Raw genomic sequence first — 18,201 nt, 5'->3', positions numbered from 1 at the left:
GGATAGATAAGAGAGGAAAGGTTACGGTAATGGTGTGAACGAGTGCAAGGCCTATATAATATATATAATATACTGAGCCTAAATCCAAGTAGTCCAGTAGTATGAAACCCCAGAAGTCCAATGCAAACATATCAAACATGTTGGCTTTGATTCACATCTGCTTTGTGGTGCTTTAGTCCCACCACTATTAATCAGCAGATTTTATTTCCAACAAAAGATTCTAATTAACGTGTACTGATTAGCAGTCCTCAAAGAATAGGCAGAAACCCAGAGAGCACACCAACTGAGGCAATGGGGTTAAATGATTGGCTGCCCCCACAAAAAATGTTGTAACGCAAATGAAAGGTCTGCTTAGCTTGTCATTCAAACAGAATCACCCTCATGAATGCTGACACCAACTATACACTGACTTTATATTGTGACTGAGCTCCTTGTGAAGCTTAACCATAACTAATACCCTAGAAACACATGTCATTGCAAGACATTTGCAAGTTTAGTTGAACTGTATGGTAAAATTTGTTAACTTTACCTTTTGTCTTTCATGGGACTGTAGCTTCTCCACCGATGATGATAATGACACAGAGGTGGAGGCTGTAGACATGGACACAGAACTGAGCCTGGTGACAGAGTGCTGGGTAGAACCTCAGAGTGGCGCGGTGATGAACTGCATGGACCAGCATCGCCACTTCCAGGGCCTCAGTTACCAGGAGATCCCTCAAGCAGTGTGTATAACTAGATTCTACTGCAGATTGTTCAAGAGTTTTTTTTGGGCTATAGTGTAAATCTTTTAACATACAAAGATCCCAGTTTACTGCTCTGTATGTAAGATTATTTGCATGTTTATTTCATGATGACCTACTGTGTTATTTTAGATTTTCCCAAGGGATCTGACTTGTATATCCACCATGATGACCTTTGAGTATTTGAGACTATTGTGTCAGAATAAGGACCAGATCTGCTCACTACCAGTTGGACTCAAGGATGTGAGAGGTGATACAACACTGACCAAACACTGTATATAAATATGGACAACACATCTCCACTTCCTCCCACTATCTACAAATGAAGCGAAGTTAATATCCTTGGGAGGTAGAGCTATGAGGTCTCACCGATACACACGCTCAACCATTCGCGAGTCCGTCCGAGTGGTCATGACATTTCAACACATTTTTATAATGTCAAATAAGTAATTAAAACTTAAAACTTATACATACATCAATGTTATAATAACTACTATTTGACCAGAATTTTGTCTTTTAGTTTGGCCGTTTTCACATCTGCTAAATTGGAGGAGGCAGGGTTTATAATGTATGCTGCAGGCAGCCACTAGCTGGCAATCAAGGCGCTTCGGCTTCACATTTGGGAAGCAGTCATGTTGTCCATCTTTATATATAGTTTATGAGACTGACACTGCAGATACTGAATATTCATAAATTTTGTCCAGGGGGTTGTGTAGAAACATACAGATGCTTCAGTCAAGTAAAAGCAGCATTACCACTCTATATGAATACTTCAAATTTGAGTTTGCTAAGTGTGAAAGTCATTAGCAAAATGTGCTTGCTATATCTGAAGTAAATGTTTTCATTGTTGCCATTATGAGAGTTGTTGAGTATGAGTAGTAATACAAGTTTATTATTATTATTATTAACTGATGTGCATTTATTTACACATCACTGCATATACGAAGCATTTAACTTATATATAAATAAATAAATATGACTAAAAATGACCAAAAAACATAACCAGTAAACATAACCAATATTGTCAATTTGTTAGGTTTCATTACAGTTGTCTGTATATACACACATTTGTTCCATCCCATCAGATTTACCTATGGAAGACTGTTTGTAGTCCAGGCGTGTAATGTAATATATTAACATGAAGTGTTGGGTTTCATTCACAGTAGCTTAACAAAGTGTGTTTTTTCTGTGTATGCAGGAGGAGCTGTGGCCTCTGAGGACAATGTTCACATGATTCCTTTTCAGTTTGACCTTATTCAGCTGCTTCCAAAATGCCAGCAGGTTGAACTCCTCTTCCACACATTCAGTACAGGTACTAAACTCTACTTCAAAAATGTAAATCATAAAAATCCCTCTTATAATAAATCCTTTTAAAATAGCTCTTTATAATTAAATAAACAAACTTAAATAACATTTTTGAAAGTCAAATAATACCAGGCAGAAAATGTTTCCTTTTAACAAAAATATAATGAATGCTCCTTGTCATGTGTGTTCACCTTTTTGTCCTCAGTGATGGAGAACACAAAGCAGAATCACAGCTCCCCCTGTCTGCCAAACGAGCTCCTGCTCAGCCTCTTCCACAGCAGGCTGGAGCATGAGCTCAATGACAGAGAGATCCTGTTGGCTGACAGTGATCATGTCGCCTTCATGCACCACATCTTAGAGCGAGAACGAAACGGCCAATCCGCTCCATTTTCCTTTCCTATTATCAAAGGTCAGTGTGTCTGCATCTCATTGCAGCTGTTCCTAGTGTGACTTTGTAAAAGGTTTACTTCCTCATTATAGACCTGACAAGCTTTGAGGTGATGACATTTGCTGTAGGTTGTGGTGTCCAGGATTGTCATATACATAGAGGCCCCCTGATGAGTTACTGTGTATCGTCTAGTCCTTCACAATTTCTGCCTTATTATGTTTTGCATCGTGTCAGGGGAGTGTGTAAAGACTCCAGACAGACAGGACACTATGACATCATTTCACACCACTGGCAGCAGCAAAGAGGTGATGGGATCTACCAGCACTTTACAGGTAATCCCATAAAAACATTATTATTAATAATAATAATAATAATAATATATATATATATACTTAACACTTTACGTACATGTGTATGTTGACTACCCAAGGAAGTGCACTGTTAACTGTGAAGTATTATAGATCTGCAGTTTTGTGGAAATGTAAAAGGAGAATTAGAGAGTCAGACACAACATCACACATGGTCAACACAACCATCAGGAGCAGTTAGAGGGGTTCAGTGTCTTGTCCGAGGACAATCTACTCTACCCTCTGAGCCACATAGTTAGTTATGGACATTTACTCTGCTTTGTTGCTCCTCTTGCATAAAACATCAGCTGGTTAGAGTCTGTGTCGTGGCTGCTGGTATTAAATCCCACTTGTTTGGGTGATCCTTAGGCAGGCACTTGCATCACTGCCTTTGAGGAAGAGATGTACTGGTAGTGTAGTGTAGTGATCTAGGCAGGCATGTGTGGAGGTCAGAAGTTCCAGAGAGCAAAGTTGTCTTCTCCCCTTGGAAGACGGAAGCTGTTTTCAGATATGAACTCTGGAAAGTTTCTGGAAGTTGAATCCAGGGGCAGACTTCTCACTCAGGAGTGAAAAGGTGAAGGACCCTGGGAAACTAAACCTCTTCAATGTGTCCTGAAAAACAATCACTCAGACCACATCAGAGTGGTCTGGGACGAGTGTGAAAGACCGCCTACTTAGCTTCACAATGAATCAATCATATTTTTATGCTTATCAGTGACCATACGTTGATTTGTTTGTGGACACTGCCACAATATCAACACTGATCACGTCATAATGATTTATATCTTTTTTCTTTTTCTTTTTTATTGATAGTTGGCATCAATCAGACCTTTACAGATGTCTTTCAGACAATCTACACTTTATATACAGATCTTCAGATGATGCCTATTTTAGGTATACTCACATAGAACAAGGGGAAAAAAAGAACAAAAAGAAAAACTATATATAACTAGGGTGTGATCTATATATATATCTATATATCTATAGATATATATATCTATATATCTATCTATATATCTATAGATATATATATATCTATAGATATATCTATATATATATATATCTATATCTATCTATATCTATCTATATCTATATATATATATATCTATATCTATCTATATCTATCTATATCTATATATATATATATATCTATATATATCTATATATATCTATATAGATAGATATAAGTCTGATTCCGATTTTGTTATGGTTACGGAATTTTTGTCGGTAAGCCTCAGGAACTAATTTGTATGCTCGTAAGATTTAACAGAGTTATAATTAACACTGTCCTCCACAGGAAGCGCAGCTACAGCTTCCCTTTCCCGTGAATTTTGAACTGTAACAAAATAGGCCAAACTTCCGATGGCCACTGCAGCAAGAATATATCTCTTAATACAAATGTGATGCAAGAGCTAGTTTGGCGAGCTGTTCCCACAGGACATACAGCTGCACGACTGACACAGCTGGGCATAATTTATACTGTCAGCCCAAAGTGCTTCATACTGATTGGATGCTTAGGGAAGATGCCGCTCCAATCAGGATCTCCGTCTTTGCCTCCACCACCGGCCAGGAAGAAGGAGGAGCATCTGGGGACTCCAATGAATAATGAGAAACAGACAAGAGACGGCTTCAGCCATAACACTGTGCAATATACATTTCTGTCTGTGAAACTCTGGCTAATGTACAATCCATTTCATTGTAAATATGTTCACACGGTACATATTCTGTTTACAATTGTATATATTAGTTTTTATTCCATTTTTATTTATATATTTTTTTATATCTCCCACATTTATAAGTATTGCATACCACTTGTTTTCACTTTACTGATGTCTATTTATGACTGCCCTCTTGCTGATGTTATGTTGCAAATTTCCCCTGGATGGGACGAATAAAGGATTATCTTATCTTATCTTTGGATCAGGATGGATGTTCGTACCAGGTCTGAATGTGGTTTACTTTTAATGGCCCTCCTTTGACTTTAGAACAAAGGAATGTGTGGTCACATTCAGAGAGGTCTTGACACATCACAACCACCAACTTTATACTCGCACTCATTCCACAATCTCCCTCATCTTGGTTGTCGTGTGCTTTTTTTCTTCCTAATCCTTATATATTTTTTCCCACTCTTGCCTTTTTTCTCTTTATTTTCTCAAATGATTATGAATTATATTCGTATATCTGGGAAAATGTAACGCATATAATTGGTGAAATTGTGTTTAGAAAACACAGGGAAATCAAAAATAAAGACTGCGATATATATATATAATGTTTTTTTTGGCAAAAAAATACGATTTTTTTTTTCTATACATTGTGTGTTACATTTTTATGTGCTATTCTATTCATTCTATTAATAAATGTTTCCCATCTTCCTTTGGCAGAGTTTCAGTAATGCAGACCTTGTGGATGATGAACCCTTGCTGTTGGATAGCAGCTGCTCTGTGCCACAGTGGAGGTGCTACGCCAAGTATATCAGCCCTCAGCAGATCCTCCTCACTTTCCTCCCTGTTTCTTTCACAGGTACTTCTTGACTTCTGTTTGATCCACATTCTAATAATACAAAAAAGTTTAATGTTGATGTTAATTATTTTGCAGATGTTTTGATGTTGATGGCTACAGGGCTAGAGACAGAGCCTCAGAGTAACATCAGCATGCAGGATGATGACACTTTGATGACTCCCAGCAACAAATCTCAGGTTGACACTCTATCTGGTTCCATCAGTGGGCTGGAGAGGTCTGAGTGCGGCCTCAGTTTGGCCAGTGGACATTTTTCCGCCAGATCCCCTGTGCTCTCACCTCAGTCCGAAGGCCAGACATGGCCTACTGACTCACTGATGCTGGACCAAGACAGCTGGGACCATAGGGTAACAGAGATAGAGAATGGGACCCCAAACTCAGGTCAGTCTAATGCTCTTGTCTGGGATTCTATTCAAACCACCTTGGCATAATACAGTCCAAAATCTAAATTTACATAGGCCAATATCAATATTAAAGGGTTTTTGGATCTATAAATTCTTCCAAAAATTGACAAAATTGAAGCAACATCAAGAAGTACAGCAGAGGACGGATCTCTTTCTTCCTGGATGTACAGACATTCATGTATAGAGTTATATTATATGTTATATTTAGCTCTGCCAGACTGGTTGTTAAAATGAAAACGATTAGAGACAGACAGAGAGACAAGGTGAGAGAGATAAAACAAAGTTATATGTTGTAATGTGATACAAATATACTGGGGATCAGAGATAAAGAGAGAAAGAGGTGCTTGGCGTATGATGGGAGTTCAACCAGCTGTCTGTCTATAACAGCAGACCCAAGGGATGGTTCAGGCAAGGCAATGCAATTTGATTTATATAGAATGCTTCGTACACAGAGGAGGATTTAAGGTGCTGTACATCGACACTGAAAACAACACAGAGACGGAGACAAAATTAAAAGAAGTAAGTTAAGTAAAGTTTATTTAATATAGCACCTTTCACAGATCAGTCAGAGTGCTTCACAAAAGAAAAAAAAGAGTTGTTGAAAATATATATAGAGCCAAAACAAAACTAAATCACAAGCACTATATAACAAGTTGACAAAAGGCAAGTTTTAAAAATGAGTCTTTAACTGCTTTTTAAAGATGTCAACAGAGACTCAAAACGTATGTCCATAGGAAGAGGGTTCCACAAAGTCGTAGCTACCATCTCAAAAGTACGATCACCTTTTGTTGCCAGATAAGTGTGAGGGACTACCAGTAGGCCCTGATCCAAGATTTTAAGGGATAGTTCACAGAAAAATGCACTCATTATCTACTCACCACTATGCCGATGGATTGGTGGGTGAAGTGTTTGAGTCCACAAAAGACTAAAGCTAAAAATGATCTGTGACCCAAATGTTTTTAAGGAGCCATTTATAATGTCCAGGCATGGACCAACAGACCCCAGAAGTCCTTAATAATAGAGGACGGTAAGTTGAATGAGTAGAGAAAGGAACAACAGAAGGGATGATACTGGCCCTGACATCTCTAATCTTATCCATAAAGAAAGAGATAAAGTTGTTGCAGTCATTTGTGGAAAAAACTGGTATGTTAGGAGATGCAGGAGTAAAAATGTTATTTATGGTATCAAAGAGGACTTTTGGGGCAATTACATTGACAAAATAAGAAGCTCTCGCATTCTTGACCATGTTGTTAAACTCAGTTGTGAGGTCTTTATAATATACACGATGCACATGGAGCTTTGATCATTTCCACAATCTCTCTAAAGAGCAAAAGTTGTTGTTTAACCAGGGGGCTGTATTGACGGAGGGAACTAGCCTTATTTTTTGGTCTTTCGAGGTGAAGACGTCCAAGAGCATTTTGGCTGACAAACACGCACACAAAAGAAAGAAAAACAATAAGAGGTTCAAAAATAGTATCAAATAAAATAATACAAATTAAATACAACTGTGTAAGATAATAAAATTGAATAATATACAATGAGGATATGACCTTTTAAAATAACTTAAAGGCACTTGTGACTAAAAAAGTTTTCAACCTGGGTTTAAAATCTGCAATGGATGGAGTATTCCTAAGGTTCCTATATTCCTATGGTTCTAGCACTGTGCTGCATAGTGACCAAAAGCTGCTTCTCCATGTTTGGAATTTTCCCAGGGTACCACTAGCAGACCACTCACAACTGATCTCAGGGGTCTTGCAGGGTTATATTGGACAAAGGTTTCTGTTATGTATTTGGGAGCAGCTCCACTTAAAGATTTAAAGATTAGCAGTAAAACTTCTGGCAGCCAGTGAGGAGAATTAAGGACGGGTTGATTTGGGCTGTATTCTTGCATACACATGTAACATTTCACCTTATGTAGAATATAAGAACTGTTGGTTCTGACACGCTGCCAGCTTTTCTTCTTACAACAAACGAATCACAAAAATATGAAAAAAAAAAAAAAATACTATGCACTCGTCCCACCTGGATGTCACCCCAAAACAAAGACCGGAAGGTTAGAAAAAGATCTCAACCCCAAACAATTTACATACAAACAATATGTTTCCCCTAAACCCCACATTCATATAATTCCCCAGATCATCAAATTAAATAGACTGTTTGACTTAGTCCCAAAACGAAAAAATGCCCCAAAACAAAGTTCAAACTGGTGTGGCGCTGTGAGATTGCCGCAAACAGAATTAATAAGAATATCCACACTATTCTCACCACCTCTGACCACCCAGAAAAAGAGTCCTGGGGTCTCATTTATAGCCTTTGCGTACGCACAAAACGGGGCCTGAAACGTGCGTACACCACTTCTCAGGCAAACGTTGGGATTTATAAAACAAACTTGACTGGAAAATGCGCATTTCCACGCAAACTCTGACCCATGTGTACGAAAGTTTTGGAGACTGGAAAGTGGCGATGCAGACGTGAGGTGGTGAACTGAAGCCAGAATATTGATCCACTTCATCATTGACATTAAAACCAACAGCGTTAGTTGTGCTCGCACGACAAAACTGTTCCATACAAACCTTCAATTGAAAATTCAGGCATTGTTCTTTCTATCGTACTCACTCTCACTCACTCATTGTATTATCCGCAGCAGCAGCAGAGTATCAGTGTATTTTCTTTATTATCGACATCACTGCTGTCCCATAAAATCGCTCTTCACCTCCACCTCACTAACAAACACCTCGATGTCAGTGTCAGAAAGTTTTGCTTCCTCTTCTCATCGCTTGATGCCGTGACTCTGTCATGATTCACTGTGGAAACCCATTGGTCAGCAGCAGAATTTAGTGTTCATTAGGTGCTTTGAATCTACCATTTATGGTTGAAAGTGGGCGTGTAGAGGGCGGAGTATGAGGCAGATCCAAGTACGAACGTTTCCAGGTGGACTATGATTAATTAAGTGAACATTGCGTTCAGGTGTGTGTGCGCACGGTTTTATAAATCGGAATTTTCTTTTGCATACGCCATTTCCGGCTTTTGTGCGCATGTACACTTTTAGTATGAATCCTACGCAATGTTTTATAAATGAGACCCCTGGTCTCACGGTATTCCCTGAAAGTTTCACCAAGGTTATAATCCAGTTTTTTGGAAATAATCCTTTGTAATGATTTCCTCCAATCTGCTGCTTGACAGAATTTCGCTGTTCGCTGGTCCCTCATCGGCATGCGAACCCCGCTGGCACAACACTTCCCCCCCATTTATAACTTGTGAGTAGAAAGAATAAACAATAAAATAAAGATTGAGATTCATTCCCTTATCATTATAAATTCAGGCTTCTGAAAGACAAACCATATACAGACTATATTATGTGCAGGCAAATAGAACAGATTACTTGTCCCCCCCCCATCACCTTTTCTGTACAATGGAGCGAACTTAGGTGACCCTTACACACAACTGCTGTGATTGAGTTGCAATTGCCTGACTGTCTGTTAAGGAAGTCCTGTTCAAAGTCCATTGCATAGTGAAATAATGGGACCATTATAATTAGATAAGAGAGCTGGGTAAATCTGAGTGTCATCAGCATCTGTAGTAGGCAAGGTTATTGTTGTGAATTATAGGGCCAAGTAATATATAGATAGAACATAGGTAGTCCCAGAATTGACTCTTGAGAGACACCACTACATCAAGGGCATGGTTCCGACATGTGGTTTCCAACGAAGACAAAATAATCCCTGCCTTCCAAATACGATTGTATCCATTTTAAAATAGTTCCAGAAAAAACAACCCAGTTCCCAAGTATACTGCACAGAGTTATCTGAGCTGGACCACTGCATCATTGGCAACATAGTACTGTGTTTTTTTTTTTTATAATATCCAGTTTTGGTCAGTCATGTTGACTGTTATGCTTTTTTTTACACTGCCTGTGTCTCTAATCTAGGAAAATAACCTTTTCTGTCAGGGACAGAGTAACACAAACTCAGTCCAGCTTACTTTAACTGCTTCAGGCTCGGGTCAGGTTCAGACAGGTTCGAGAAGGGCTCGGTGCGCGGTGTGCACACAGAGTGTACTGTGCACGAATGCAGCCTGTGCGATCTCCTGGGCACTTCCCATCTCAGAGTCAGAAAGTTAGCTCCTTTTTCAGAATTAACAGGCTACAATTGGACAGAACATTTTTACTAAAAACTGGAGAAACATGTGACACATTCAACAAAACTAGTGTAAAACCTAATGGCGGATGATTTAAAATCTCTGACACACTAAAAGAAATGAATACAAATTTGCAAAAATAGTAATATGCATTGAAACCTGTCTTTTTTGGGAAAAATTATAAAATATTAAGGTAATTGAAATCTTACCATACAACTGTAGATGAAAGAAAAGAGATTCTTTTGCAGAAGCATGTAAGCAGTCTTGTATGTGTATGAGTACTCTTGAGTGTGTGTAGATATTGTTCAAATCCCGAATAGGAAAACATGGGTGAATATCAGAAGTGTGTTTTAAGAAGAAAGAAGAATGGTTGGTCAATTAGGCTCAATGACTTTAGAAGTAAAACGTTATGGGCCATCCAGGCCTTTATGTCTTTCAGACATTTATCAAGTGTAACTATCTGATTAGTTTCTTACTTTTTCATCTGGCTTCATTGATCCATACAGCTGGGTGTCCTCTGCAAAAAAAAAATATATACTTCCACATGTGGCTTTTCAGATGCTCTTGTGTCATGATTGTCCACTCAGGAGGGCTTTGCTTGCTAGCGTCCTCCATTTCCATAGCTTGGCAACACACATTACTGGCTTACTTTACTGACAGGTCAAGAGGGCAGGCAATATTTCAAGCTGACAGTGATCGCCCTCTGCTGGATCAGGAGACAAACTACATCAGACGGTCTGGTGTGCTTCTAGATCAGGGGTCAGCAACCTTTACTATCAAAAGAGCCATTTTGCCCTCTTCCACCAAATAAAATTTGTCTGGGGCCGCAAAACATATTTGATAACAGAGCTTATAAAGTTTTATATATAGTTATACTCAGTGTTGTGCCAGTTCACACTTAAAATTAACTAGTTCAAAGTTCAGTTGATGCAAATAAAAATGAACTAGTTCACGTTCATATTTAATTAAAAAAAATGTTCAACTAAGTTCACGATTCCAAAAATGAACTAGTTCATGCTCATTTGTTCTATTTTTTTATTGGGATGTTTTAGGTGACAAACTTACAATCATGTGTTAGTTATGAATCGATGGTGTCGGATCATGTCTGCGTGTCGCTCCGCTCATTTTAACACTGAGTCCTGACTGTGAGCGTCACGTCTCATGTTGTACTGAGCACAAAATGCTTAAATGTAGTCTCAAACTCTGGAGCGAATCAAACACACTAAGTTACTTCATGTGCTGATCAGGTCCTGATAACTAGTGATGAGTGTTTATTAGTTAAAGTGAGAGCTGGTCAAAGTGGAGGAGGACACAGGAACTCCAGCTCGGTACAAACCAACTGCAGCTTCTGCTCTGATCATGACGCAGCTGAGACCAGAGAAACTCTGTGTTTTTACTGTTTCCACTGTTCTTCAACAAAGTCACTGACCGGCTGGTTCAAGTGAACGAGCTCTGATCTCATTGCGTGTGTCGCTGTGAGCGAGTGAGTTAGGTGGGTGCGGGGGGAGGATCCCCGGGACCTGTGTGTGCGTGCGCTGTCTGGGAGCACACACAAACACACACGTTTTCTTTTGCTCCTGGTTTATCACATGATGGCCTGATATGATTTACGATTCGTTCAGTTCTTCGTTCATGAAAAATATGAACGCAACACTGTACAGGGAGCCACTGCGGAGGGGCTGAAGAGCCCTGTTCAAGACTGTATTCAGTGGAAACCGCTTATAGTGATCACTGATACTGTAATCAACCATTTATATGGATCAAAAGACTAGGGACAGAATCTTTCGTATACAAATGCTGCTTAAATAATTCAGTTATTGTGATCAAGTAATCTGTTAATTTTGGGTCATTTCATACATGTTTGGACAGTAAAAAAGTATTTTTTTACAGTTTTTACCAGCTCTGTCAGTAATTTACTGCTCCTCTGACTGCCAGCCAAAGGAGCCAAACTGAATGCGCCCCATCATCTCCTCCGGTTCTCCATACATTATTTACAATTCTGTTGTTTTCACCCAGTCTGAGTTTACATGTGTCCGATCTTACTGTTTGTGTGTGTGAGTACGTGTATGAGTACGAGAGACGGGCTGAGTTAATGAATGAATGTGCACAGCTGTAGGCTGTGGCATTCAAACCATGATTGATTGGTATTTAGTGACCAAAGTGTGTCAAGAAAACATACACCTTATTCATACACACCATCCCCACTAGTCTTTAAGTGTCACTTCAGCCTCAGATTTCTGTTCTTGGCTGACAGGATTGGGTCCTGACGTGGTCTTCTGCTGCTGTAGATTGTCCACTTCAAGGTTGGACGTGATGTCCACTCTAACCAGCCTGGACCTGTATAAAAACACTAATATTGCAACACTTAACTCTTACTGTTACATCATGTATTTTTGAATGAAATAAATGAAAATAACATCTACTTTTCAAATTTTTCCAGATGTGGGAGAAAAAGAGGTCCAGTTCTCTGAACCACAGAAAGCAGATTTCAGCTTTGACAGACATGGTTCCCAGCAGAGCACCAGTTATAGCAGCCAGTTAAAGTGTCCAGTCTATGTCTACAACTGCTCTCTGGAGCACCTAAAGGACCACCTGTTACACACCAACTTCACTCGCCAGCCCAGAGACATCTTCAGGTACTGATGCAGACGACTGGTAGTAGTTATTAGGGTAATAGATTTTTGATTAATGCTGTACAGCTTTTAAATTTCCTTTCAGCATGTCTTTCAAACAGTGGTCCTGTTCTGCAGCAGAGCCACACTCACTTCATAAACAATTCCACACAACACTTTGAGATCCAGTGACTTGTACAGGAACAAGATATACTGACAGTTAGCTAATTCCTAAATAATTAAGAAATTTATTTAGCACGAGGCGTTAGATGTTGCAATAAAAGGCTAATTACAGTTTATTACAACAATTGTAGTTGTGACTGTCTTTCCTAACAGTAATAATGATACTCACCGAGGTTATTCATGAGACTACAGTGACATTACTTGAAAGAAGACATGCGGGACAGGATTCATGAGGACTACATAATATGTAAGCGTAGAAAGTAGAAAGTAATGGCAGAAATTTATAGCTCCAAATTTAGGGATTTTCTTTGAACAGTCTTTGTGTCTTTGTGTTTTTCATCACATAAACATGATTGTTCTGGATATTGTAGTCAAACTAAAGTTATATTATTGGTCCTAATTTGGTTCATCCAAGTAGTACAGGTTCTTGTCAGCTAACATTGCTGTTTACATATTTCAGTAATTACTTTGGTGAGTACAGTGTAATGATGGACAAAACTACATAAAGAAGAACCAAGTTGGAATAAATGTAGATTATTGTTTAGTTGAATAATTTTGACATCAGTGTATGATATTACTGTTTTTTGTCAGAACGTATACAGTTCAGTTGTTAACGTGTGTGTGTGTGTGTCTTGTTGTCTTCGGGTTAGCATCTATGCTAACCCATATTAAGCTCTAGCTTAATATGCTGAGACCTAGGAGTTTTATCAGCAGATGAAGTTTAGGTAGAAATGCTTGCTTCTGTTTTTTTGCGCCCTTTCCCACTCTACTGAGGTGCTGCTCAGCTTTTATTATTGGAAGTGCTCGTCTACTGTAGAGTGGGAAAGTGATCTCTGCTTCTGTAACTGCATCTCCAACTCCATCCCCCCTTCCCATTCTATCTGTGCCTGCTTCTCAGCCTTGTATTTGTAGACACTAGGTTTGGACAGATAGAAGACATAACAGTCATAACGATGTTGAGCCCAACTTTTCCATTGTCCTGCAATTGCAAGTTCATGTTTTACAGAAGAAAACTTGAAACACTGTGCTGTTCTTGAACACAACCCAAAAGTTGAGCATCACTGCAAATCTTTTCAGCCAGTGGTGTATTGTATGAAAGAGAATTTCAACATGACTTTGGCTTAAAGTCATATTTAAAGATAAAAAAGTTTTATGAAACTGAAGAGTCTTTAATGTTATCTTATTCAGGATGTAAAAAAAAAAGGGAAGAGTTGCAAGTAATGTAACAAAAAAAATTAAATCACAGTGATCAGTGACGAGTTCCCACCATTGCTTGTCAACAAAATTCAAATGGAGTTAAACAAGAGGATAATATCAAACCTTTGGATAAAGATAAAGTTTTATTCCAAAAGAAACAGGATTCCATTCTTACATGAATATCATGCCATTAAAACGGCAAAGACCCCCAATGTTTAATGTAGCAAAACACAACACAAGGGACAGCACAGTACTAAAATCCAGTAACTTTCTGCAAAGTGTCATATGTACATTTTATTAATAATTGCCATGATACAGTTAAGAGGGGAGCAATGAGGGGGAACAATTGTGTAACTGTCATATTTGTTTTTCAGACTGGTTATTATGTAAATAATAACAGAGAGGTGGTTGACTGACTGACTCACTCACTCAACCTCCCCTCCCCTATCAACATTAACTAATTGAAATATATCTGATAAGTAGGACTTAAATAAACCTAGTGCTGTTCCTTTAACCCCCACAACTGTGGATAATGTTGTGATCATTGGTGTCAAATGCAGCACTAAGGTCCAGAAGGATGTGTATGGAGATGAGTCCAATGTTTGAGACCTTGAAAAGATAATTGGTAACTTTTAATAGTCCTGTTTCTTTGCTGTGAACTGAATGGGGCTCGCAGAGAAGTTAGACGAGACTAAGAATCTTGAGAAGAGCAGCGCGTCTCATTCAGCACTGGTTGCCTTTGTCAGCATTTCGAACGGCTCAGAGACCACCATGCTCCTCAGTCACAGTTTCCTTAGCCCCGGTTCCTTCAAACATAAAATCGACTACTTCTTGAGGATTCCACAACTAGACTAGGGGAAATGGCATTTACTAAGGTCGAGAAACAGTTTTCTACAGGCCACCAGGGCAGTTCAAGTTGTTGACAGGCACAAGTTAGGGCTACAAAAATATTTAAAAGTCTTTAGCTATCCCTCTGAGTTCTGTTTGGAGCATCATTAAGAAGTGGAAATCATATGGCACCATCTTGCCTAGAACAGGGCGTTTGTTAAAACTGGATGACCAAGCCAAGAGGACATTGATCATAACAAAGGCAGTTTTGAAGGTTAATGGCTGCTGGTAGGTCTGTATAGATCTCAGGAGCTTTACACAAAGCTGGCCTGTATGGCAGGACTACTAAGTCTTGTTTGTGCCAAAACACAAATGGAGGATTCTGATGCGGCGAAAAGTTCTTTTGTTTTCCCCGCATTGATCTGGAGGCAGTTCTGCTGACACCAGTCCACAAAGTCCTGAATCAGTCCTCTGTATTCCCTGTCCTCCTCGTCAGTGATGAGGCCGACAATCGCAGAGTCATCAGAGAACTTCTGCAGGTGACAGGAGGGTGAGTGGTAGGTGAAGTCTGCAGGGAAGAGGAACGGAGCCAGGACTGTTCCCTGCGGGGACCCCGTACTGCAGACAGCTTTATATGACACACAGTCCCGGGTCCTCACATACTGGGGTCTGTTGGTCAGATAGTCCAATATCCAGGATGTGAGGTGGAGGTCCACTCCAGCGTGCTCCAGTTTGTCCCTCAGAAGTGCCGGTTGGATGCTGTTGAAAGCACTGGAGAAATCAAAGAACATTATCCTCACAGTGCTCCCAGTCTTCTCCACATGAGAAAGAGCTCTGTGTTGTAGATAGATGATGCCGTCATCCAACCCGATTGCCAGGCTGATAGGTGAACTGCAGCGGGTCCATCGATGGTCTCACCAGGGGGCCGAGATGTTTTGGGACGAGCCGCCTTTCTTGCCTTGTCTTGGGGGGGGGGGCTGGATGGAGTGGGAGGGTTGGCTGGGCTGGTGGTGATGAGTGGCTGAGAGCTGAGTGCTGTGTCGGAGGAGGTGGGGTAGTTTACTGGGGGAGCAGACAAGGGGGGTTGCAGCTGGACTGGCAGGGTGGGAGAAGGGGCAGATGGTTTTCAGGCCTCTCCAGTCACCGCTGACATTGTTCTGCTGCAGCTGGTCCTCCATCTTCCTCCTGTAGCTTTTCTCTCCCTCCCTTATTTACGCTAAAAACATGGTGTAAATGACCTCATTTTTGAGTAGAATTTGATGAACACTTGGATAACATAACACGAGCATTATGGAGGCATTTTATTTTTTTTCTGTTTTTTTACATTTAAAGAATCGGTCCCCATATACTTTAATTGTATTGGATTTGGCTGCAACACTGTTTATCCCTGAACCTCCGAAAGTCTTTTGTGGACTAATAGTCATACCAATTAAATGCAATGCAACTGTCTTTTAAGATGGTTTGTATTGTTACAGATATAGAAGAGTTATTTAAGAGTTAAGAGTTAGTTATGTGGATGAACACGTATCCACTGGAAAAGCAGCAGATCCTTAATAAGTCTCTTGTTTCCTGCCTTCTTGTCTTTGCTCTGCCATTGCCCTCTATCAGGTCACTGTCTCAGGACCGCAGCATTCCATCCCTTTGGACAGACCTCCTGGCTCAGCCGCACAAACAAAAGGAGCTGGCGAACTACTGCAGCCTGTTGCATGAGTATTACCACCAGAGCTATGTCAAAGGTGACCTTCCTCCTCGGAATTATTAATAATTTTAAACTGATTATTATTCTTTGCTGTTGCTGTGTAAAAATGAGTCCAGTAACTACACTATGATTCGATTGTTAAAACCTGTAAAGAGCAAATTAGTTACCTGGTAGGGGTTGTCTGAGGATATGCTATTTTGTTATTCTTTAGATCATTGACGTGAAAGGAAATTTCAAGTACCAGGGGAAGTAAATGTACAAATTGAAACTTTTAAAAGCTGCGATTGAGCTTTTTAATTTCTTTTGTTCTGCATCCAAGTAAAATATTGAATAATATAAAATTTACTTTTGAATCCCAAGCAGACCTTCTTGATCAATACAGTTTTACTAATTAACACAGATTACCATTGATTAACAATGAATTAATGACATTTTTGCCTGCTGTACAACTTTGATTTGCACCAGTCATTGATTTTTTCCTCCCTGTTCCTCAGGTGTGTACAGCAGTCTGCAGCAGTCCTACAGCATCAGCTCTCAGGATGTCCTGACAGCCATGGACTACTGTGAAGAATCCCTGCAGGAGATCGACGTCACCACCTTTCTACATACCCTCTGTGGACACATTAGGGTCTTCCGTGAACATGGCGGGGCTCCAGGATGGGGAGGGAATCCAAAACTTTCAAAGACAACTGCCAACTTTATCATTGGTGATGTTGAGGAGCAACCAGATGACAGGGCTGCCATGGCGTTCTTGTCAAGGTAAGACCAAGGATTCACGGGATCAGATTACTTGATCAGGAAACTGAATGAGGATTGTTTATTAAGCTAAAACAGAATTTAAACATTTATTGTTTGGAATTAAAAGAATGTTCGTAAGTGTAACTATATACACAGTAGTATAAACCGCTTATATAATATATATATAAAATTGTGTGTGTGTGTGTGTGTGTGTGTGTGTGTGTGTGTGTGTGTGTGTGTGTGTGTGTGTGTGTGTGTGTGTGTGTGTGTGTGTGTGTGTGTGTGTTTCGACTCAGTGCCAAGAGGCTTGATTGAGCAAGGACATATGAGATTTGTGTAGATGATGTGAAAACTGACTGATACAGTATATGCCAGCCAAGATCCACACCCTGCACAAATAGTTGCCAGCAATTCGCTGTTAGAAAGCAGAACAAGGCGATACAGTTGCCATGAAATAAGCTGCAGGTAAAAGCCACACCCATGCCCAGATCTGCCATGCAAATCACACAAACACTCTCACATGCCACACTAATCAGAACTCATTCATTCTCTCTCACACACACACAAACACAGAGGGGAGGGGCAGCCACGGAGCAGACAGTGATAAGGTCATGTACCTGTCATATACTTTTGTGGTATGATATCACTTTTACTTTAAGAAGACTGGAATTTAGACTGATCCAGTGGTTAAAATCGACGATGGCACCGGGGTCTCCTAACAACAGCCAGAGACAAACCATTCGCTTTTCAGCATCTTTATTTCTTAATGAGGAACAAACATAAATTTAAACAAAACATAAATTGTCCGATAACCTTTTCAGGTAGAGCAGCTGTGCCAATCAACTCTGCCTGATTCATCTGGAGTTGCTCTCTGAGCCACCTCAGGGAAATTATTATCTGATAAATACTGACTGATATAATTTTTTTTCCCAAAGTCAATGTAGTTAATAATTGTAAATTGAAATTGAATTTAAAAATGTTCAGACAGAAGGGGGTTTTGGGGATATATTTTAATATTTTCCATTTCTATGCCAGTGGGTGAGGTTATTCACACAATCTATATTGATATTCTAGTCCAGGGGTTCCCAAACCTTTCCATGCCAAGG

General features: G+C 39.7%; 1 protein-coding gene across 6 annotated transcripts in view; it reads left to right on the top strand.

Annotated features, from left to right (window-relative positions):
- Positions 1-18,201, top strand: part of szt2 (SZT2 subunit of KICSTOR complex) — a 151,632-nt gene that overhangs the window by 30,646 nt on the left and 102,785 nt on the right. For all 6 annotated transcript variants that reach the window (XM_047342858.1, XM_047342855.1, XM_047342856.1 and 3 more), the window contains exons 19-28: positions 554-722; positions 873-990; positions 1,939-2,052; positions 2,251-2,454; positions 2,668-2,765; positions 5,162-5,300; positions 5,376-5,678; positions 12,279-12,474; positions 16,267-16,394; positions 16,852-17,116. In XM_047342858.1, the coding sequence (XP_047198814.1) occupies positions 554-722; positions 873-990; positions 1,939-2,052; positions 2,251-2,454; positions 2,668-2,765; positions 5,162-5,300; positions 5,376-5,678; positions 12,279-12,474; positions 16,267-16,394; positions 16,852-17,116 (1,734 nt within the window). The remainder of the gene's footprint in view (positions 1-553; positions 723-872; positions 991-1,938; positions 2,053-2,250; positions 2,455-2,667; positions 2,766-5,161; positions 5,301-5,375; positions 5,679-12,278; positions 12,475-16,266; positions 16,395-16,851; positions 17,117-18,201) is intronic.

Source organism: Hippoglossus stenolepis, chromosome 14 (genome assembly GCF_022539355.2).
Source record: "Hippoglossus stenolepis isolate QCI-W04-F060 chromosome 14, HSTE1.2, whole genome shotgun sequence".
Lineage (NCBI taxonomy): Eukaryota > Metazoa > Chordata > Actinopteri > Pleuronectiformes > Pleuronectidae > Hippoglossus > Hippoglossus stenolepis.
The sequence above is the reverse complement of the archived record's forward strand: the minus strand, read 5'-3'. Positions and strand labels throughout refer to the sequence as shown.